The following is a 23,412-nucleotide window of genomic DNA, read 5'->3' as shown; positions in this document are numbered from 1 at the left end:
GTTCAGTATCAACCTCTGGCACGCAGGACAGCATGTGTGCGCACGCACGCTTACACACACAGGAAAGTACGAGGGAGGAGACTGCTACTTAGAACAGGGCAGGGGTGGGCCTCGTTACATGTTTTTTGAGCAAGTATCATGGAAACAATCTTCCTCAGATTTAACTTCAACTTGCTGAGGTCTGGATGGCCAATCAGTTTCTCTGTTAGACTACTCAGTGTGGCTCCTGTTCCTTCCTGCCTCACAGGATCTCGGAGTATCTGTTCTCTCCTCCTGCTATGTGAGTTCCAGGCGTCAGACTCATGTTGCCAGGGTTGGCAGCAAACGGTTTGCCCACTGGGCCCTCTCTCTGGCCCCTTGTCTCCTTCCATATCACCATTGTGAATGGAAGCCTCCGAGTCCAGTCACTTATTCACAACATGCAGCATCTAGTGTCGCCTACATCAACAGCTGTGTGGGATTGGGAACCGTGAAGAAGGTGGGGGCGGGCACACACGTGTCTCCCGTTCACTCTCACTTTTCTATAAACACGTGGAGTGGCCCCTCTCTGTCACGTCTCATTTCATTCCTCCTTGATGCACAGATGCTCATTAGCCATGGCGAGCACTGAGAGGTTGGTAGGAGCATTTAGGCGGGAAGATCCTAGGCTAGGATCAAGGCCAAGAAAAGAAGCAGAACACAGACTGGGGCTAGGGCCAGGCTGAGGCCATCCCCGGAGATGGATGGGGTAAGAGAGAGGGAAGGAATGCAGGGTGACAACGCTGTGGGCAGCACTTGGAGACACGGCGTGAGTGGGTGGGGGTGTGAGTCGCAGCTGGACTTAGTGTTACTGGCTGGATAATAAAGTAGCTAAAACTAACTTGAATCTGACATGGGGTCTGCTAAGACTCAACTAAAATTAGAGACTGAAGCTAATGAGGCACTTCATCTACATTGTTTGGATTGGGTTTTACCTCGTACACTTCTTTCCCTCCCTCCCGTGTGTGTGTGTGTGTGTGTGTGTGTGTGTGTGTGCGTGCACGCATGTGTGAGTGCTGGCATCTGAAAACTCCAGAAGAGGGCATCAGAAGGCATCGGATACCCTAGGGTTGGAGATACAGGGGACCATGAAACCACGTGATGTAGGTGTATGGGCACGACTGATGGGAAATAAAATAGAATCCCTGGAGGAGCAGCAAGGGCTCTTAGCTGCTAAGACATTTTTCTAGCTTCTTTACACGCTTCTTTTAAATGTACAAAATATGAACATACGGCATAATATATTTGCTCATGTGTCCCCAACCCCATGTTGAGACCCGAACCCAGGCCTATGTCTCCAACTCCTGCAAGATACACTTTTAACTGCTGATCCATCTCCCCAACTCCCGGGTAGAAAAGACTCTTTTAATGGATTTTGTGGGACAGCTGCACTTAAAATGTCTTAGTAAAATTTTTTTTTAATGACTAAAGTATGTGTATAAAAATTTGGCACAATTATTTCTTGTGAGTGTTAAAGGCTATAAATGTCATGAAAATGTCAAATCTTTTACAAGAAGATTGAAAGGTAAAAATGAGGTATAGTTCTGAAGAACTGCCCCTGAGGCCTGAGGTTTAAGTAGCTGGGCTGGGACTCTTTAGAAGTAATTGCTTCTGTCTGCACCAGGAGGCAGCGCCCGCACCCACCAGCAGCTAGAACCATGGCCTTCAGCACCCAGAAGACACTGCCTCTGGGAGCCAAGAAGAATTTTATCTTGAACACTCAATCTCTGCTCACTTCCTAATTTGGGAACATCTGTGTGTGGGACTCAAGACAAGAGATCTGCCTTTTAAATAAAAAGTTATATCTAAGCCAACTTCTCTGCTTTTCATAAAATAAATACCACACACCATTTTTTTTCCCCAATCATCTTTTGAGCTTCACCCACACACCAGCCACAAATTCTGGGCCACGATGAGACTGTGGTCAGCATGGTGTCTGGTCAGCTAGCTAAAGATAACCAGCTAGCTTACTGGTTCTGGACTCAAAACACAAAGCCCACCACAGAGCAACCAAAATACATCTGAGAAAGACTTAGTGTTGAGAGATGGTTAAGACAGTATTCCAAGAGATGAAATGTTCTAAGAATAACTCTATCAAGGGCTTGAGAGATGGCTCAGCTTGCCACCAAGCTTGATGACCTCAGTTTGATTCCCAGGTTCCATGTAGTGAAAGGAGAAAACTGATTGTCCTCTGACCTCCATATGTATGAAAACACACAAGCACACACCAAGCTAAAAAGCTAAAGTCAGAGGTTTGCTTGCACTTTCCTTGAGTGACACATCTCACTGTGAATGGGAAGCAGGTTGGGATAGGCTGGGATATCAAGCTATGTGGTAGCATGGGGGACTGAAGAGGGGAACCTACACATTCCCTCCCCTTCCAAGCTAGGCGAGTGAGAGCCCCCAAAAGGATACTGATTTCATTGTCTCTCTGCTTAAGGAGGTCTCGGAGCTTTGCGGATTCTTCATCCTTGAGTGGTTCTTGGCGCACCTGGCGTGTGGTTTCAGAAGATGTCTCCTCTGAACCATTCTTTAGGGTCTTCTTGTCATTTAACAGCTTCTGCAAGTTGGGGGGAGAACTTACTGACCAAGCCCGTATTCTAAATTTCTTTGCTGCTATGCCGTTCCTAGTATGCACTGGGCATGCATCTTTGCCCTTACTCCTGTCTTTAAGGAAGTTACGGCATTTGCTGGATACGTTTTCTTCTCATTCCCCTCTGCCTTAGCTTCTGTCTCCTCTCGACTCCTTCCCCCTTGTTGTGAAGCTATTTACTCAAAACTGAAGTATCCTCTCCCAGAGTGAGAGGGTAGGCTCTATGGCTCAAGAAGCAAATAAAACTTCCAAGACACAGGAAGCTCCTGAAACTTACAAGGTTCAAACAATGCCCTTCCGCTAAGGTTAACAAGCAGAAGACAATCACTGAAGGAGAGGAGACTCTTGCAGTGTGGCCGGCAAGCTGCACAGGGACCTTTACCTATGCAATTGTTTTGAGTCATCACCCATGCTGGCATGGATGATGCGTGTGCCTTAAGTCACCAATAGTCTGTAACCCCAATAAATTCAGTGATTCACTCAAATAGACTCAGGCGGAATCACTTCTTTGGTCGCTTAGTGCCTTAGCTAAGGCAAATAGATGTTTGTTTGCATTTCCACAGAAAATGGTAACTGCTCCATCATTCAAAGAAGTGTGCAAAACTGCAAGTGAAAACTGAGGACATTCCCACCCCTTATACTCCACAAAGGCAAAACTTCAGAGGCTGAGGAAAATTAATAAATTATTCAAATAAATCAAAATACTGAAAAAAAACTGGACATGATCATCTTGATACTATTTGAAAATATGTATGCGTACATGTGTGTGTTCATGTTTGTGTGCGTGTGTGAGTGAGTGTGTTTCGGCACAGACCTATTCCAGGCACGAGGCAGAGACTCCTGGCAGAGGGATTAGAAGTCCACGGCCAGAGTTTATTTGTGGAAAAGTTGGAGAATCCCTGCAGCTGCTCGGTGACAGTCGCAGTGTGGTTGGATGCTTGGGCTGTTTTCTGCATGTGTAAAGCTGGTCCTGGCGTGTTAAGAGTTGGTCAACAGGAAGAGTTTTTATTGCAGTTGGAACGTGGCAGGACATGGCTGGAGGAAACACTGAAATGTACCTTAAAATGATGAAAACAGTGATGGATTTTACGCATGTCGGCGCCGACTTCCAGTCTACTCTCGGGATCTTGATCTTCCAAAAAGGATGCTATTAGTTTCTCCAGCCTAAAAAACACATAATGCGTAAGAAGCAAGAATGGGCTAGAAACCTTAGAAACCTGATGGCTTGACTCGCATGTAGAGGACTTGAAGTACAGGATATTGGGCCCATATTTTCTGAGGATTCATTACTTCGTTTGTCTGTGGATGTGGAAGGGGAAAGCATATTGATAAAGTGGAATCTGCAATTGTACAAATCCTTGGCTAATTTCCAAAGAATGTTCACATGCAGATCTCCATATAAAAGCTCTCTGAGGGGCTGGAGGGATGGCTCCTGGTTAGGAGTGGCTCACAACCACCTGTAACTCCTGCCTCAGGGGATCCGATGCCCTCTCCTGGCCTCCAAGGGCACTGCACGCATGGGTGCAAGCACACACAGATACATACGATTAAAAATTAAAAAAATAAATATTTTAAAAGTCATTTGATTTTTATAACCTTTCCATTCTAGCCACACTGAACCTCTTTGCCTCCGAGCCAAGCTTCCACATTGTTAGGGGAAGTAGTAAAAAAATAAATAATTCCTGTATTAGTTTCTTTAAAAGCGCACGGTGCTCAGCCTCAGCCACCCTCTGCAGTGCTCCACAATGCCTTTGATCGCTCCTGGTGGACTTGCAGTCTCCACAATGGTTCTTCCCAATCTTTCCATGATCCCCAAGCTTGCCACTGAATTTCCCCCATGGACCAGTGAGCTACCTTCTCACCAGGCTGAGAGAGCCAAGATGCTGCCACAGAGTGTGTATTCTGGGCATCCTGACAATAGCTCTGCCTCACCACCCAGGCTCTGTCCGCTCTCATCCCTAATCTGACAACACCCTCCCTTCTTCTCCAGGATATCCTCTCCCACTTGCTTCCCCTGGCATTGTCATCACTATTCCAGAGAGACTCTCTTCTTTCTACGTTCAGTAATTTTCATGTTCTTCCTATTCTAAAACAAAACAAAACAAAAGACAAAATTAAAAAATACCTCTCTTTGGGGAGGAACAGCCAACCACTCTTTATTCCATGTACCCTCAACCTCATTTTCCCATCCCTGCTGCCTTCTAGAATCTGTGAATGTACCTGAGCCAGCCTGCTTGCCAATCACAGCACTTCCTAAGCATCACAACAGGTCTGGAAAGATGCAGAGCACGCCTCATGAAACCAAGAAGCCTACATTCAGAACTCCAGCACTCATGTAAAAAGTCTGCCATGGCCTTGCCTGTAAATCCCGGCACTGGGGAAGGGAAAGAGGAGGCTCCCTGGGGCTTGCTGGACAGTCAGCCTAGCTGCATAGGCAAATTCCAGGATCAGTGAGAGGCCCAGGATCGGTGAAAAGTGATAGGGGAAGATGACAAACATTGACCTCAGGCCTCCATTGGCATATAATGCATGTGTACACAATACTCCCACACATGAACACACACACACACACACACACATGCAGATGACAAGGAATAATAATTCTTGTTGCTTTTTGTCCCACCCCTAACATTAGGCGCTCAGTGTAAATAGAAAGGTTAGTAAATGGATTCATTTCCTGAACTCCATTCCCTTGTATTGAGTTGGGACCCTAGACAAGGAGAGCTGAAGGTTGAAGGACGATGGTCAGTTCCTAAGCTGCCGGGCCGCAGACCTGCCCTCCGGTATCTTACTAATATGACGAAAATAACTGCATACTTTCCATTCTTTGAAACGGTCCATACTTCCCTCCCACTGCTGTTATCAGCAGCCCCACACAACATGGATAATTTCTGTTCCGGGGAAGACTTGTTCCTGCAGCCTGCTACACAGACAGCTGACAATGTCAAGTATGAGACAATTTACACTGCGAGACTATTTTCTGATATGATTTTGTTTTCTTGAGACAGAATCTCCAGCCGTAACCCAGGACGTCTTCATGCTCACCAGGTGGCCCAAACTGGCCTCCAACTCGTGCCAATCCTGCTGCCCAAGCCTTCTGAGAGTGAAGGCGTGAGCCATTTCGCCTCTCATCTACCATTACACCTGGCTCTTAAAGGATGTTCCTCAGATGTAGGGCAGTTGTCACTTTCACATCTTGTCTTAGTTTATATTTCTGTTGCTGTGACAAGATTCTCTGACAAAAGCAACTTACAGGAGAAGAGGGTTATTTTAGCTCAGAGTTGATGTTCATTATGGGGCATCAAAGTCAGGGCAGGGGGAGCGTGAAACGGCACCCCCATTCTGGAAACAGAACTAGATGCTCCTGTTGCTTCCTGGCTCCTTTTCTCCATTTTTCATTATCAAGGAATCTTGCACGAGCCTCAGATGCAATGCCACATAGCTTCCTGGTGCACTCAGTGATTTCAAACAGCAAATGTGACCAACTGAAATTAAAATCCAGGCCAGGTTTCCCTCACAAACAATGGTCCTTTGTGAGACCATCTGCTTATCATCATATATTTCTACTATGGAATTCAAAAAAGCTATTTCGAGTAGATTTTATCTCCTTTTTAGGGACAGGGTCTCAAGGCTGGCCTTGAACTGACTGCTTAGCTGAGGATTACCTTGGGCTAAGGATCCTCCTGCCTCTGTCTCCCCAGGGCTAGCTATGTGCCTCCACATCCAGTTTACAGAAAAAGTTTTAAGTAAGGCAGGCTCAAAGCACTGAAGGTAAGTGTTAGGAGAACTTTTAAAATACAACTGTTGAAAGGTTTAAGACTCAGCTTTGCTGTTTGTGATTACAGGTTTTCACAGCGCCAGGTTTGTTTGTTTGTTTGTTTGTTTGTTTGTTTTTTAAGGTGTGTTCACCTTGTTATATTCTTGCTGCAGTAGGCCTAGAGAAGCTTAGTATTTAGAACAAAAAGAGACGAGATCAAAATAGCTGGCCCAGTGGGTGCTGGAGACCGTGCTGCTGGTGGAGACAAGCTGCAGGCCTGCTGGCTCTAGGCCCTCTGGGGCTGCGGGACAACGGCCCACCATGCTTACCGCTAGGTTCCCATCTCCTGTGCAGGAGGCCGAGGCCAGTGCTTCTGACCAAAACATTGGCAGCTGATATTCTAGCTGTCTATAAAAGAACAAACTGACATCGGTATCAATGTTCTAGAAGGTACCAGGCTGAAGGAGAAAACCCCAAGGATAGAATCCAGTATAAAGCCTGGCTTCAGGCCAGGAGACTGAGCCTCAGGTGAGACTTCTCCAGGTGGGGGCTGAGGACCTGCAGCCATGGAGGCAAGAACTGGACTGGTCCAAGGTGTGAGCAGCAGGCTCTTGCCTTCTGGAGACGCTTGGCCGGAGATGATCTCCAGGTCACCCAGGCCCTGTTGGGCACTGGCCTGCAGGTGTCCACCTCAAAGGATCTATGGGTGAAGAACTTCCAGCTTACCTAAAGAGCGCAAGCAGGCTCAGTGAGGTGCTGACAAGAACAAGCAGTATGTAGCTAGCTGCCTTACCTGCTGTTTTTGCCCCTCCGCCTCTACCCAGCCTGCTCTGGTCCTGCCTTGGCACGCCTCATGCCCAAGTCTCGATATGACCACCGCAGCCCTGGTTCTGGCTGTTCTGTACACCTGGTCAGCAAAGCTTTCTGTTCTGGTGGACAGTAGCAGTAACAATTCCCCGGGCTCCAGCCCCTCCATTAGAGGGAACCCATAGGTTTCTGACCTTCCCCCATTGGACTGCACAGCATAATACATGAGTGCAGTCATAGCTGCTGGGGGAGGGGCTGTCCTCCCTCCTTCATATTTCTGTGTTCCAAGAGGCCACCTACAGCCTGGACTGCAAGTAAAGGTGCGGGCGGTCTCCTTGATACGCCAGCTCTCAGCTTGTATGGAGGGTGTGTCTGGGATCTGTATCCCTTCATGCCTGCACAGTCTTCCACAGCCTCCCTGACAACACAACTCTGCCCACAGCTTCCATTCTGGCCCCAGCTCCTGACTATGATGGATATCAGAAAGGAGGGCCTCAGCATGGCTACAGTGGAGCCCACTGGCTTGCCCTTCCTTTTCTGGCACCCTCCTTGCTCATCCTTGAGGCAACAGTATCTGTCACCTGGTGACATGGAAGAGAGATCTGATATTATATTGCACGGACAGTGTGTCCAGCCCTGCTGTCTGCTCTGGCCAGGCCCCATGCCCAGCCCATAGAGAAAGGCAGACTAGAGCTGGATGCTGGGTGGCATTACCTGAGGCTCCACCCTCCTGTAATGCTACAGACCCCCCTGGACGCTCATCTGCACCCTCTACTGCCCTCAGCCCTCATCCTTTCAGAGGTGACGGTGGAGGGTGCTACAGAAAGGATCATCCTGAAGCAGAAAGACACACACTTACTCATATAGACATATAATATAGGATAAACCTACTAAAATCTGTACATCTAAAGAAACTAATCAAGAGCGAGGACCCTGACTAAAAAGCTCAATCCTTATCCTGAAAGGCAAAGAGGATGACATCAGAAGAAGAAGAAAACAGGAAACAACCTAGGAACCTGCCACAGAAGGCCTCTGAAAGGCTCTGCCCTGCAGACTATCAAAGCAGACGCTGAGACTTATGGCCAACTGTTGGGCAGAATGCAGGGAATCTTATGAAAGAAGTGGGAAATAGTAAGGTCTGGAGAGGACAGGAACTCCACAGGAGAGCAACAGAACCAGAAAATTTGAAGACAGGGGTCTTCCCAGAGACTCATACTCCAACCAAGTACCATGCATGGAGATAACCTAGAACCCCTGCACAGAAGTAGCCCATGGCAGGTCAGTGTCCAAGGGGGTTACATAGTAATGGGAACAGGGACTGTCTCTGACATGAACTGATTGGCCTGCTCTTTGATCACCTCCCCCTGAGGGGGGAGCAGCCTTACCAGGCCACAGAGGAAGACAATGCAGCCACTCCTGATGAAACCTAACAGAATAGGATCAGACGGAAGGAGAGGAAGACCTCCCCTATCAGCAGACTTGGGGAGGAGCATGCATGGAGAAGGGGGGGGGAGGTGGAATTGGGAGGGGAGGAGGGAGGGGCTTATGGGGGGATACAAAGTGAATAAAGTCTAATAAAAATTTAAAAAAAGAAAAAAAAAGGATCAGAGAATGGGTCGGTCTGAACTTTCCTTTGCCTCACTGCTCCCTCATTTCAACTTATTTATTCACCCTGCCAGCACTGAGAGCTATTTACAGATATTTACAAAGATTTGAAGCAATGGACAGATTCCTGCATGAAGATTATTTTTATGCTTTTGCAGTAAAAGGAAATAATAGTAAGTTCTAAAACGTATAGTGCCTAAGCTATTCGTTTACACTATTAAGTTCCCTCATGGTTCCTTTGCTGCCCAGCTATTTCTTAAAGAAAGGCAGTAGAAGCTATATATAATCTTTGCTTCATATCTCTAACTCTTTCTACAGTCCTGTCTTATATAAAATTAACTCTGTTGTCAACACTAGCGTTTTAAATATACAATTCTCGGCTCACATCTTTAGCGAAAATTTAAAACCACAGCCCTTGTTTTATATTTTTAAATTACACTATATTTAATTAGACAGAAAAGCGAGTAACAATTTGAAAGACAGATTAAAAAAATCTGCAATGTAAAAATACGGAGTAAGTCTGTAGTGGTTTGAAGGGGAATGGCCTCCGTAGTCTCTGTGTTTGAATGCTTAGTCCCCTGTTGTTGAGACTGTTTGGGAAGGATCGGACGGTATGGCCTTGGTGAGGGAGGTGGGTCCCTGGGAGGCACTTTAAGGTTTCAGAGGCCCCCACACCAATCCCAGGGAGCTCTCTCCCACTCTGCCTCGTGGTTACCCTTAGCTACTGCCCTTGCACCACGCCTGTCTGTCTGCCGCCATGCTCCCTGCCAGGATGGTCATGGACTCACACTCTGAAATTGTAGCCCCCTGAGAAACTCTTCCTTCTACAAGTTGCTTTGCTCATGGTGTCTTATCATAGCAATAGGAAGGCCACTAAGACACAATTCTTGTGGTTACTGTTCCATTTGAGAAAAAAAAATTATATTATCTGTCATGTGCAAAACAGTCCATAACCGTTTAGAAACAGTCCATAACCTCACTGAATCTGAGGCAAATTTATATAAGTCAAATCACCCACTATCATTAAGTTCTAGTTATTGACTTTAATCTGGATTTATAAGGGAAAGACATCCTCAGATGCAATATAATAATAATGAGTATAGCAACTTAATATTAGAGGTTAAAGAAAGAAAATTCTTCTCCTATGTCTGGATTGCTAACTTCATGGCTCTGCTTTTGTTAGCTAATGACTCACCCTGCCTTTGCTTAACCACCGTTTGTGCAGACCATCAGAAACCAGGTGTTACGCCACAGGCCTTCTTTTTAAAAAAATATTTTTTAAATTTATTTTTTATTAATTACAGTTTATTCACGTTATATCCCAGCTGTAGCCCCCTCCCTCATTCCCTTCCAATCCTACCCTCCTTCCCTCATCTTCTCCCTTGCCCACTTGGATACTGAGCTGCCACCAACTACATCTGGGCAGGGGTTCTAGGATATCTCCATGCACGGTCCTTGGTTGGAATATCAGTCTCAGAAAAGACCCCTGTGCCCAGATTTTTTGGTTCTGTTGCTCTTCTTGTGGAGCTCCTGTCCCCTCCAGGTCTTTCCATCTCTCTCTTCTTTCATAAGATTCCCTGCACTCTGCAAAAAGTTTGGCTATGAGTCTCAGCATCTACTTTGATACCCTACAGGGTAGAGTCTTTCAGAGGCCCTCTGTGGTGGGCTTTTCTCCTGTACCCTGTTTTCTCCTTCTTCTGATGTCCATCCTTTTTGCCTTTCTGAATGGGGATTGAGCATTTTAGCCAGAGTCCGCCAGTCCTCCTTCTTGATTAGTTTCTTTAGGTGTACAGACTTTAGTATGTTTACCCTATGTTATATGTCTAATATCCACTTATAAGTGAGTATATACCATGTGTGTCTTTCTGCTTCTGGGATAACCTCACTCCGGATGATCTTTTCTAGTTCTCACCATTTGCCTGCAAATTTCATAATTTCCTTGTTTTTAATTGCTGAGTAGTATTCCCTTGTGTAAATGTACCACAATTTCTGTATCCATTCCTCTGTTGAGGGACATCTGGGTCTTTTCCAGCTTCTGGTTAATGCAAATAAAGCTGCTATGAACATGGTTGAGCAAATGTCCTTGTTGTGTACTTGAGCATCTTTTGGATATATGCCTAGGAGTGGTATACCTAGATCTTGAGGTACCACTATTCCTAATTGTCTAAGAAAGTGCCAGACTGATATCCAAAATGGTTGTACAAGTTTACATTCCCAACAGCATTTCTTTCTTACATTTCCTAATAACCATTCAACAGGGATAGTTTGTGTATTCATGGATTTGGGTTTTGTTTTTAAGATTTTTTATTTTTATTTTTAATTGTGTGTGTGTGCATGCACACACACACGCATGTTCCCCTTTCTCCACATCCTCTCCAGCATGTGTTGTCTCTTGAGTTTTTGATCTTAGCCATGCTGATGGGTGTAAGGTGAAATCTCAGGGTAGTTTTGATTTGCATTTCCCTGATAGCTAAGGATATTGAGCATTTCTTTAAGTGTTTCTCTGCCATTCAATATTCCTCTATTGAGAATTCTCTGCTTAGCTCTGTACCCCATTTTTTAATTGGATTACTTAATTTGTTGCTGTTTGACTTCTTGAGTTGTTTATATATTCTGGATATTAGTCCTCTGTCAGATATAGGGTTGGTGAAGATCCTTTCCCAATCTGTAGGCTGTTGTTTTGTTTTGAAGACAGTGTCCTTTGCTTTACAGAAGTTTTTCAGTTTCATGAGGTCCCATTTATTGATTGTTGATCTTAGAGTTGTTGGTGTCCTGTTCAGGAAGTTGTCTCCTGTGCCAGTGAGTTCAAGGCTCTTCCCCACTTTTTCTTCTAAGAGGTTTAGTGTGTCTGGTTTTATATTGGCTTTATATTTGATCCACTTGGACTTTAGTTTAGGGTGATAAGTATGGACCACAGGTCTTCTTTAAGCTCCAGTACATATGGTGTTTTCTCTTGCTATCCATGGGCAATATACTCAACACATCCATGTGTATATGTGTGTGTGTGTGTTCGTGAGTCAAGACACGCGTGTGCGCACACACATGATTAAAAATAATAAAAAAAAATCTTAAAACAAAACCCAAATCCATGAATACACAAACTATCCCTGTAGAATGGGTATTAGGAAATGTAAGAAAGAAATGCAAATATTCTTGGGTGTCATATATGGTCCCTTTTTTTTCCTTTAAGGGATTTCTTAGAGGGCCTGGGTCCGGTCTCAGTGTGCACCCATGTAAAGTCATGGACAATGGGGATGTGCATTTGACATCTCAGGGCTGGGAAGTAGAAGGAGACTCCCGTTAAAGACTAAAACTGAAAACTTAAAAACATAAACACTAGAACAAAATCTTAGAGCTCCTAAAGCCCAAGGAGCAGCGAGCACAGAGGACAGTACTGAGAAGGGTGAAATGCCGGAAGTGCGAAACCACCCGCTCCTGCAGTCAACCCCGCTTCATAACTCAGAAGCCCGTAGGTGGACTTCTGATAAAAGAGCTGTCGAGACCCAAAGAACCCACTGTGTCAACTCTAATCCGTAAATGAAACTGCCGTTTGCGCCTCATCCTTCTTTCCTTTATTGCCTCCCATGTACGTTCCTTTGGCTGATTAGAACCCAAAACAGTTGAATTTAGGAGAATAAAGGAATCACCCGAGTGGAGAGGCAGCCTCGTGATGGAGACAGGCCTATTTAATCATATTAGATAGCGATTCATTCAGCACTCAAATGCTTCCACAGCTCCCCAACGATAATTAATACAAGCTGTGGACCACATTTTTCGTTTGGGTTTTAATATCTTCAAAATGCAATGTCAGGACCCAAATCACTTTGTGCTGGAGTGTGGAGACTTCATCTGCAGTGAATTATGTCTCCTGAACGATTTCAGAGATCTGATTTCTTATAGAATGAGAGATGCACATTAGCTACTAATGGTCTCTGGGAGGTAGAACCCACAACGTTCAGGTTATTGCCTATAGCCAGCCATTTTATCCAAAGCCAGGAAGAGGGGTGCCTGGGAGGCAAGAGACATGAATTCAGGACCGTGTTAGCAGATAATCCATTTCTCCCCACACCCCCTTAATGACCGCCTGATTACTTGGACTTTTTTCACTCAAGTGTTGTAAATTAGCTGTTAGATAAAATACTGACATTAGTTAAGCAAGATACTTCTCAGTTCTCCATCACCGAGACATCTCAGACAGAAACTGACTTTAGAAAATGGATTAAGCTGGCCATCGCATTAACGGAGAGTCTGAGGCAGGGAATAACAATTAAGACCATGCCTGGTTGTTCACTGAGAGCTTCCTGACTACTCATTACAGTGTAGATGCTGCAACTGAGGACTCACAGCCAAGTCTGTACTCACCTGGAATTTGAGCTTCAGAACCTGTGCCGTGTTTTTCAATGTTTACATCAGTTAACTTTCCTCTTTGCTCTGACAAATACTCTCAACATACGGGAGGAGGGCTTACCATGACTCACAGTTTGTAGGGCCGCAGTCCATCACTGTGGGAAAGTCATGTTTGCAGGAACGTGTAGCAACTGGTCATGTTACATTGATAGTCAAGGTATACAGAGAGAAGAGTGCTGGTGCTCAACTAGTCCTCTCCTTTTTATGCAGTTGGTGACCTCAGTCCATGAGATGACATCACCGACTTTCAGGAAGGGTATTTCAACCTCGGTTACCCTCTTCCAGGTACTCACTCAAAGATATACTCAGGTTTGTTTCCATGACGACTGAACAAAATCCTGTCAAGTTGACAACCTGGCTTAACCATACAAATGGTGCCTTAAAATGGTACCAGAGGCAAAAGAGATGGCTCTGTGGTTAAGAGCACTGGCTGTTCTTCCAGAGGACCTGGTTCAATTCCCGGCACCCCATGGCATCTCACAACTGTGGGTAACTCTAGTTTTAGGGGCTCTGACACCCTCTTCTGGTCTCATCAGACAAAAGGCATGCTGTGGTGCACAGACATATACGCAGGCAAACTACCCGTACACAAAAGTTATAATACTGATTTTAAAATAGTATAAAATTAAGAAAAACACCAAAACCCCACACAACTAAAATCTTAATGTTTTTAAGGCAGAAATACTTGTGGAAGACATGCAAATAAAAATATAACAGCTCTGGTCATATAACATAAAGCTGAAATGGTTTTGCAGAGACTGTGTTGGATGGACTTACACTGAAAAATGACTTGTGGTTTGCATAAAATTCTAACTTAACTGGCCATCTCATGTTTTTATATGCTTAATCTGACCATCCTTATCAGAAAGCCTACAGGCCTCCTAGCGCTGAGTGGACCTGGAGCTGCGCACTCCCACGGCAGGCTCTCGGTGTGGACCCCTACCCCCTTACACACTCAGGAAAGCCTGACAACTGTTGCTCATTAGGGGCCTATTCCCAAGCAGAACATTTGAAAGAAGGCCCAACGCTACTGTTCTTTTCAAAAAGAATAAAAAGTGCTCAAAGCTTTGCCTATGGCATCAGAATGTTTCCACATGAAGAATACACTATGTTTTTGATTGACTCAGAAGCTAATAATTCAGAGAGCTATAAAGCTGTTCAGAGCCCTGAGGGTCTGGGATTTGTGGAGACTGATTTTCTCGGGCAAGCAACCAACTTGGTAGGAATCTATACAAGTCCTGCCACTTCTCCTCGGCTGTTTATGTATCTTTAAAATAAGGAAACCAGACGTGCACCTTCCCTTGCCTTGATCCTTCTATCTGCGAGACTCCTCAGGCCAATTTCACTTTGCTAAATCTTTCCTGATTCACCCAATCTGTTAAGAGTTGCCCCTGTTTTTCCCCAGTCGAAAGCAATTTCTGCCCTCCTCATTATGCCAGCACTTGAATTGAGGTAGAATTGTATCTTACTTATGTGTTTATATATTGTAAAAGATCTTTAGTGGGTGTGCACACATGTCAGTGTGTGTGCCTGTGAGTGTGCGTGTGTGTAGGTCGAGGATATCTGGGAACTTCCTTAGTGGCTCTCCACTTTATATTTTGGCACAGGGTCTCTCTTTGAATCTGGAGTTCACTGTTTTGACTATAGTGGCTTGCTAGTGAGCCCCAAGCACCTCTCTGCCTTCACTTTGGCAGTACTGGGATTACAGTTATGATACAATTCCTCTTCCCAACCCTACGGGCTCTAGCCCAGGCCTTTGTGTACCAAGCATGGTGTCTGCCGAGCCATCTTCCCAGCCCCTAAAGTTAGGTACAATTTTGATTTTATATTCTAGATCATTTCCCTTTCCAGACTGAGTCCCTCAGTGGCCAGAGGCCAACAGCAACTCCTCTTTATAGTCAACTCTGTTCTTCGATGTTTGGCGGCCATGTGGCAGCTCGAGGAAGCAGCCTTTTTTAGCATTTTGGAAAGGCCTGGGCTGAGCATTGTTTTTGTTTTTCATTCAGGTCAGACTCTGCCTTGTATGGATCTGAGAAGCATTGCACAGGGACAGAAGGAGCTAAAGCAAGGACAGTATCATAGATATTCCCTGGGTGTCAAATCTATAGCAGGAAGTCCCCATGCTGAGTCGGGACACTTCTGGACGGAGCAGAGAATTTACATTTACAGTCAGAGCAAGGACAAACGTTCAAACTAGAAAGCATGGCCACTGAGGGCACACAGCATGTGTCTGAGCCAGAGGACAAGGCAGAAACCCACTATGCAAGAAAATCCGCCTCTGGGATTGGATGGATGGCTCGGCATGCAAGGGTGCCTACTGCCCTGGTCAGGGTCACCAAATTCAGTCCCTAGCCCCCATGTCGGCTGGCTCAGACCCACCTGAACCACAGCTCCAGGTTTTACCATCTTCTTCTGTACTTCCAGGAGACTTTAGTCACGTGTTTGACTTCATTCACACGTGTATATACTCACACTCATATACACATAATATGTTTGAAAAGAGAGAGAAAATCTATCACACTCAGCTTCATAAAAAGCCCATCCCTAGTAATTTGCCTGCCTCTTACAAACCAGGATGCTCTTCACCAGGATCAGTTATGCAGACGAGTGCCAGTCATGTCATGTGACGTAAAGAGTGAGTACTGTTTATGCTAAATATGATGTCAAACTGAAAATCTGTAGAAATCAATCTTACATCATCTCGTCCTAATTCAGGACAGAAATATGATACTTCGGAGGGTCAAGCTTAGCTGAGGAAAGAAAATTTCTACTCCACACCCAGAGAACAGCTTGAGGAGGCCACAGACAGGATAGAGCAGCCCAGGGAGCTGCCCAAAGTAACTTATTCCCTGTATTTTATAGGAGATGGCCTGGGGCCAGCCCAGAATTTCTCACCAGCTATCTGAACACGTGGCTGTGGGACACACATGACGGAAGCCACATGAAAACATGACTGTGACTTAAGTGTGTCTCACCAAAGCAACCAGAAGCCCCCATGCCTCTCTTGCTTTACAATAAAGAGAGAAGTGATAAAGTCAGATGTCAGTCATTGGATCCAAAGGGTGACCAATTAGAAAACAAAACAAAAGCCACCAATCCATCTCTATGTTTGCTTGACAAATACCTCATTGATTACTGGCCCCACAGTTACTTGAACTGGGAAGAATTTCATTGTTGGTATCGAACCTTGAGTTTTTCAGCTGTGACTACTTGGGCACAAGGTGTTGGATATTGGATTGAGCACTGGTTAACAGAACTCTAAGGGACCACAAGCAGTGTGCAGACACTCACTTCATAGCCTGTGTTCTGTCTTGCTGCAGAAGGCCCCTGCACATGAGGAGTCAGCATTTCCACCTCCCCCACTTCAGAAGTCAGTCTTTTAAATACAAAAGGTACTGCCTTTCTCCACCTGGGGAACAACCCAAGTCCTTTCCTGGCCCCCACCAGACATCTCAGAAAGAACTATCTTGTAAATGACCTAGCAGGAGCCAGTTAATGAAAGGAAAAAGGCTAGATAAGCCTCAATGTCTGGTATTGATCAGCACATAAACATCATAACAACTCCAGGACATTCTACAATTCTATCACTTAAGTTCCTTAGAGGTTTAGCATGCAGGGGGCATGGTCAGAGATGGAGACACTCTGATATTCAGTGACTTCCTGTTTCTTTCCTTTAAACACATTTATATTATGTGGGGGGGGGGGGGGGGGTGTTTATGAGTGTGGGTGCACACAGGCCAGGATGTGTGTCTGGAGGAAATGACAACTTGCAGGAGTTGGCTCTTTCCTTTTACCGAATGCATTTCAGGGATAAGGCTCGGGCCATCGGGCTTGGCAGCAAGCACCTTTATCTGCTGAGCCATCTTCAGGGCCCAACTTTCTCCAAAGCATAAAGTCATGTCTCTCAGACCAGGAGCTAAGAGATGAGGTTACCCAAAAAGAGGAGGAAATCCTTGGCTGTGGATGTCAGCGAGGAGTTTCTGATTAGTTGGCAGAACGCTCAGTGCTGCCCTCCTGCCCAGCTCATGCCAGGCGACTAATCTACAAAGTACATTGATGAGAAAAGCAGCTGACAGGCATGACAGTCACAGGAGGGCTCGTGCAAGAGGAGAACTCTGATTTCTGCAGGAGTTTGTAGAAATGTGATACCAGGCGGTAGTGGCTTCCTTGAGTGAGGACAAATTTTTGAGGAGGTGGCAAGAGAATGTTGGGTTAATGACAAACACAGAGGGGACAACTGGGAAATCTGAGGGACAGGGAGAGGAGGAGAATGGAGAGCATCGGGAATCAAGCGGGAACTGACCCAGGTTCCAGGCATGGCGGCTCATAACTGGGACAGACTGTTCACGTGGCCGGAAAGGGCAGGCTGAGCACTTAGGTTTGGGTTGTCCTGGGAGATGTTTCTTTCTCCTTGGGAGATGTGGAGGTGGGAGGAAAAGAAAACTCCAGCTGCTGCTGAGGGTGCGTGGAAGCTGGGTGAGAACGGCTTGGCCTTGGGTTAGTGGGAAGAAGAAATCGGAGCTACTTCCTTAGAGCGCTGGGTATCTTTTGGTACTGGATATATATATATATATATATATATATATATATATATATATATATATATTATTGTGTTGGATCTCTGCTACGAACTCAGGCTTACACATGATCTTGATGTACTAGTCAATGCTTTATATTTATTTATTTAGTGTGTGTATATACCTTGTTGGTGCACATACACACCACAACATGATTATAGGGGTCAAAAGATGACTAGCAGGAGCGGGTCCTCTCCTTCCACTTTGTAGGTCATAAGGATCAAACTCGGGTCATGAGTCTTGGCAACAAGCCCCCTTCCTTATTGAGCCAACTTGCCCGCCCCTTACATGCCATGTGGACACAATCCTCGGTTACAATGTGCTTAGTAGGATGGCCCACCCAAATGCCTCTGTTTGTTAGTTGCAAAATTAAAAAGAAGAATTATCCCAGTGGAGCTGGTGACATGGCTCACGGCGAGTATTCAGGGGTACCAGGTCTGTAGACTCAAACAGAAAACAGCTCAATATGTCGTCACAAAAGCCTCGGGGAGCAGGGCTAAACAAGCTGCTCCCCCTGAACTCTGGTTAGCCTGTGGATTTGTAAGCAACTGAGATAAATTAGGAGATATGCTGGAAGGTTAGGTTCGTAATGCCCAGAGCTAGCAACTCCCACCTATCAGAGCCCAAGGGAACAAACAGAATCCTTGGCCATATCAACAACAATCCTCGGCTCAGTTCGTCTCGCCCTTTTAGAAGATTTCGTGATGTCCCCTAACAATTTTACAATGTCTGAGTATTTTTAGTGCAGCTATGGCCCAGATGTTGAAGTGCAAAATTCAGAAAATAGGAAGCAGACGATTTTTGTTGACATGTCCAGTGTTGGAAAGGAAAGAACGGAGAATTCAGAATAAAAACAACTGTGTTGGTTGGGGGCGGGGGGTACCTGGGAAGTGCATTACGCTGGTAAACTAAAGCATTAGTGCTACACAGTTCCATGGGTTCAGGGGGCTCCAGAGGGCAGGGGTCCCACAGGAGACGGGTGAGGAGACAGAGAGGCTCGCATTCCACCTCTCTGTGTTGGACAGTACGGTAATTGGGCATCTCCTTTACAAATCCCTTGCTCCTCACTGGCCGGCATGCAGGCACGGCACACGTTTTCCAGCCATGAATGCAGGCATGGACACACATGCTTTCTTATCGATGTTTGTGTTTTCCACAAGCAGCACATCCTGGGGCCGCAGAGATGGCTCATCAGTTACAAGACTGTGGTACTTTATACAGAGGACTGGAGTTCCCAGCATGTATTTCTGGTGAATCTTAACCTGCTTGTAATTCCAACTCTGGGAGATCTGGTGCCCCCTTCTGGCTTCTACAGGTAACTGCACTCACATGAACACACCAACACACAAATAAAAATTAACCTTTTAAAGAAATTTAAAAATCGAAATGTTTAGTTACGCATATATATTGCAGCATATACTTTTATACATACTAGCATATACTTAAAATTTTTCACTTTAGTTTAAACAATAACATAAAGTCCATGCATCTTATATATTTATGATTCAGGCTACTACTCCATTTTTTATTTTCCAAGAATCTTACAAGTTTTAGGAAAATTTTCTTCCTCAAGGAATATATGGAACCCTGTTCTGGTTAAAGAAGTGGACACTGAGACACAGCACAAACAGTGTGGATTTGGGAGCATCTTACCAACATGCCATTCTAGAGATTTATAGATTTTGGTTTGTTTAGTCTTTCAGATAGGCAACATGAATACGTGTGTGTGTGTGCATGTGTGTGTGTGTGTGTGTGTGTGTGTGTGTGTGTGTGTGTATGCAGGTGCTTACACCCATGCCTCACTAGATCAGAGAAGATCAGATGCCCTGTTCTGTTGTTCCTTGCCTTGTTCTTTGAAGCAGGGACCTAGGCTGGTGGCTAGTAAGCCCCAGCAATCCCCTTGTCTCTGTGGCCCACCTACTGCTGGAGTTGCGGGCATGCTTAACCACACATGGCTTTTTGTGCGGGTCTGGAAATTTGCGCTCAGCTCCTCATGCTTGCACAGCAGGTGCTCAAACCCACAAAGGCATCTCCCCGGCCCCTGGATGTGCTGCCTTGTAGCAATTATAAAAGAAAAGCACCAGCCTGGAATCACAGAATGTGTACTATTACAGCCTGATGTGGAAACACAAATGCTAGCTATGAGCGCAATTTAATGACAAAATTGAAGAACCAAATGCAATTTTAATCTCAGCATTAACTAAGTGTGTTATACAATATTTTTCTATATGCCAAGAGGCAACATTTGGTTTTAATTCAGCTATGAAATCTAGAATGCAGTTAATGGGGGAAGGGCATTTTTTTCTTCTACTCATTAATTAAGTGAAGCAATTTTATTGTGTTATTAGAGGTGTAAAGTCAGCAAATCACATTAATTCACTTAAAGACGATCTTTCTTTTCTATTGGAAACTAGGAAATACTACCACGTAAAGAAAATAAGGGGGAAAAAACACTTATAGTTTTAGTACTCTTTTCTTTTTCTTAAAAATATACAGTATTTTATTTCGTATATGCATGCTTGGTCATGAGTATATCTAAAGAGAATCATGATAATATTTAGTGATGGGAAGCAGCTGTTGATGGCAAGACAGCTCAGCAGGAAAAGGCCCCTGCCAGCAAGCCTGATGACCTGAGTTCAACCTCCAGGACCCCAGAGATGGAAGGGGAGAACCAACGCCTGCAAATTCTTCTTTGCCCTCAACAAGTGTGCAGGTCTGCACATCCCCAAAATATGTGAAGAAACAATAACAAAATAATAAAAAGATGGGGATGTTGAAGGGGCGTTTGCTAGTGCCATTTGGGAACAGAAGCCTCAGTTAGGAAGACGCCCTGGGCATACTGGCTTGATGAATGATGGATGTGGGAGACTCAGGCCACTGTGGGAGATGCCACCCTTGGCTCAACATCCTAGATTGTGTAAGAAAGCTGGCTGAGCAAGACTAGAGGAGCGAGCCAGCCAGCAGCACTCCTCCATGGCCTCGGCTTCGGTTCCTGCCTCCAGCTTACTGCCCTGTATTCCTGCACTGACTTCTTTTGATAACCGGCGGGTGTTAAACAAAATAAACTCTTTCCTCCCCAAGTCGCTTTTGGTCATAGCAACAGAGACGTAACTAAGACAAAGTGAAAGGCATAGTCTCTTTGTTTCCTGCAGAGAGGCTTGACGAAACATTTGGAAATGTAGTCCTTTCCTCGGCAAAAATTCTATCAAAGAATTACAGAGCATCGACAATAATAGTTAACACTCATGGAATTCCCCGGGCCAGGCGCCGTGTTTTATCACCATGTTAGGAGACTCCTGTCGGTCCTGTGACATAGAAGCACTGCATCTAGTACAGGGAAGGCATAACCTGCACCTGTCTGAATAGAAGGCAAACACCAACAGAGGAGGAACGGCCATTCTAAGACAGCTAGTCTCCCTAGGCTGGAAGGAGAGCCAAAATTAGAATTAAACCCTCTTAAATGTCAGCCATTCCAATTTATTGTGTCTGCCTGAACTCAGCGACTTAGGCAAAGTTCAAAAGAGAACTGCTGAACATACAGGACATTCCGGGATCGGTCACCTTTGTGAGATGGAATCCAACAGACTCAGCACACGGGGTCTAAATGCCAGGACATGCCTTCTGCCAGGAGAGGCCAGGCCTGAGGGCTCCTGCTAATAGGAGATGGCCAGGAGCATTTACTCTAAGCACAGACCCAGAGCAGAGAAATAATGGCCTACAAAGCCAGCCAGGAGGCCTGACAGGGCCGGGCGATCCATCCTAAAAATATGTGTTGAGTCCAATTTCAGATCCTGGTGACATGGGGAGAGGGACTCAGAGCGTCTGTTAACTACTAAGCCATCTCTCCGGACACAATGTTTATTTTCTTTTTTAGAGAGATTTACTTGATAGTATAAAATGCATGATAGAGTTAGAAAAACAATTAGCTTTATTTTCTTTTTCATAGCTCATGTTCATTAAGTACATTCATTCTGGGTGGTGGATTTTAGTGCACGAAAATATAGTATGAAATCCAGTGTGGAGTCTCACAGTTCTTAGTGGCTTCTTGGACTGTGGAGCTCATGAGCTTGCATAGTCTTTGGGTCTGGTTAATTTTAGTGTTTGCTTTTTTTTTTTTTTTTGCACATATTTTATAATAAAGTTTAAAAATAGAAAAAAAAATAAGATTTCAGACTCTACCTTAGGTACATTTATATGGGCCTAAATAGAAGATTGGACATCAATGAAGTTTTATTAGTACAAACGAGTTCTTTTGAAACAAACCCCCTCCATGTGCTGTAATAACATACTGTGCTCTTCAGTTATTTTTAGACTTATTTACTATCGTAGAGAATCGCCTTTAGGGGCTGGGGAGATAGATAGCTGAACTAGTAAAACGCTTACCTCACTACCATGAGGAACTGAGTTCAACCTTCAGGGCTCAGGTAAAAAAGGAGAAAAAGCAAGATACAGCAGGTGTGTTTTCAATTCAGCAGCCGGCTGTGGAGACAGGCTGATCCTGGGGTCCACCAGGCAGCCTAGTCAGCTGTGGAGACAGGTGAGGCTGTCCACCAGGCAGCCTAGCCTCGTGGGCTAGCTCCAGGCTAATGAACAACCCTATCCCAGTAAACAAGACGGAGTGGAGGAAAAGACATTTGAGGTTGATCTCTGGCTTCTTCACACAGGTACACATGTGCCCGCACCCACACACTTAAAAAAAATCCTATCCAAGCGGGTTCCATTGTGATAGGAACAGGGACCGTCTCTGACAGGAACTGATTGGCCTGCTCTTTCATTACCTCCCCCTGAGGGGGAAGCAGCATTACCAGGCCACAGAAGAGGACAATGCAGCCACTCCTGATAAGACCTAATTGACTATCATCAGAAGGAAGAAAAGAAGTCCTCCCCTATCAGTAGCCTTGGGGAGGGGCATGCATGCAGAGGGTGGAGGAAGGGAGGAATTGGGACGGGAGGAGGGAGGGAACCACAGGGGGATACAAAGTGAATAAAGTGTAATTAATAAAGAATAATACACACACACACACACTCACACACACACACACACACACACAAAATACAAGCAATAAAATTTTAAAATGAAAAAAAAAATCCTATCAGGTAATAATTCCCCAGGAAGGCTGGAAGCAAAGTCTGGGGATGGAAACTGAACCCCTGCATGTTTTGAGGCCCTGGAGTCAACCACAGAATTTGCCAGCACTCTCCCTCCATCTCTTTAAGCGTGTGCAGTTCTACCCCTCACCCCTACCTCTGGCAAGCAATGATCTCATTCCTTCTCCAGAATGTCGTGTGAATGGGGTCATACAGCGCGTCGCCTGTGCTTGGCTGCTGTCAGTTAACACCATGCTTCTGACATTCATCCAAGCTGCTGCCAGTTTCAGGAGCTCCTTTCATGCCAACTGCCGAGTAGAATCCCGTTACGTATCTATACTACCATCTGTTTATCGACTCGGCAATTGAGAGACATTTCCAGTTCGGGAAGATAGTGTCTAAAGTTGTTATTATTGAAAATATTCAAGCAGAGGCCTTTGTGTGGCCTATACTTTTGTATCTTATGGAAGATTACTTTAAAAGGTGGCTATCATTAGATTAAAAAGTGTTACGTTGACATTTTAGTGTGTGTATGAGTGTGATTCGCAAGAAAATGACTT

At 45.1% G+C, this 23,412-nt stretch overlaps 1 protein-coding gene across 1 annotated transcript in view; it reads right to left on the bottom strand.

Moving 5' to 3' along the window:
* The window catches only part of Kif6 (kinesin family member 6), a 288,300-nt gene that overhangs the window by 140,970 nt on the left and 123,918 nt on the right, over positions 1-23,412 (bottom strand). The window contains exons 11-12 of the mRNA XM_055614888.1: positions 3,670-3,775; positions 2,434-2,578 (exon numbers count right to left, since the gene is read on the bottom strand). Coding sequence (XP_055470863.1) covers positions 2,434-2,578; positions 3,670-3,775 — 251 coding nt within the window. The remainder of the gene's footprint in view (positions 1-2,433; positions 2,579-3,669; positions 3,776-23,412) is intronic.

Source organism: Psammomys obesus, unplaced genomic scaffold, assembly GCF_907164565.1.
Source record: "Psammomys obesus unplaced genomic scaffold, mPsaObe1.curated_primary_1811, whole genome shotgun sequence".
Classification (NCBI taxonomy): domain Eukaryota; kingdom Metazoa; phylum Chordata; class Mammalia; order Rodentia; family Muridae; genus Psammomys; species Psammomys obesus.
The sequence above is the reverse complement of the archived record's forward strand: the minus strand, read 5'-3'. Positions and strand labels throughout refer to the sequence as shown.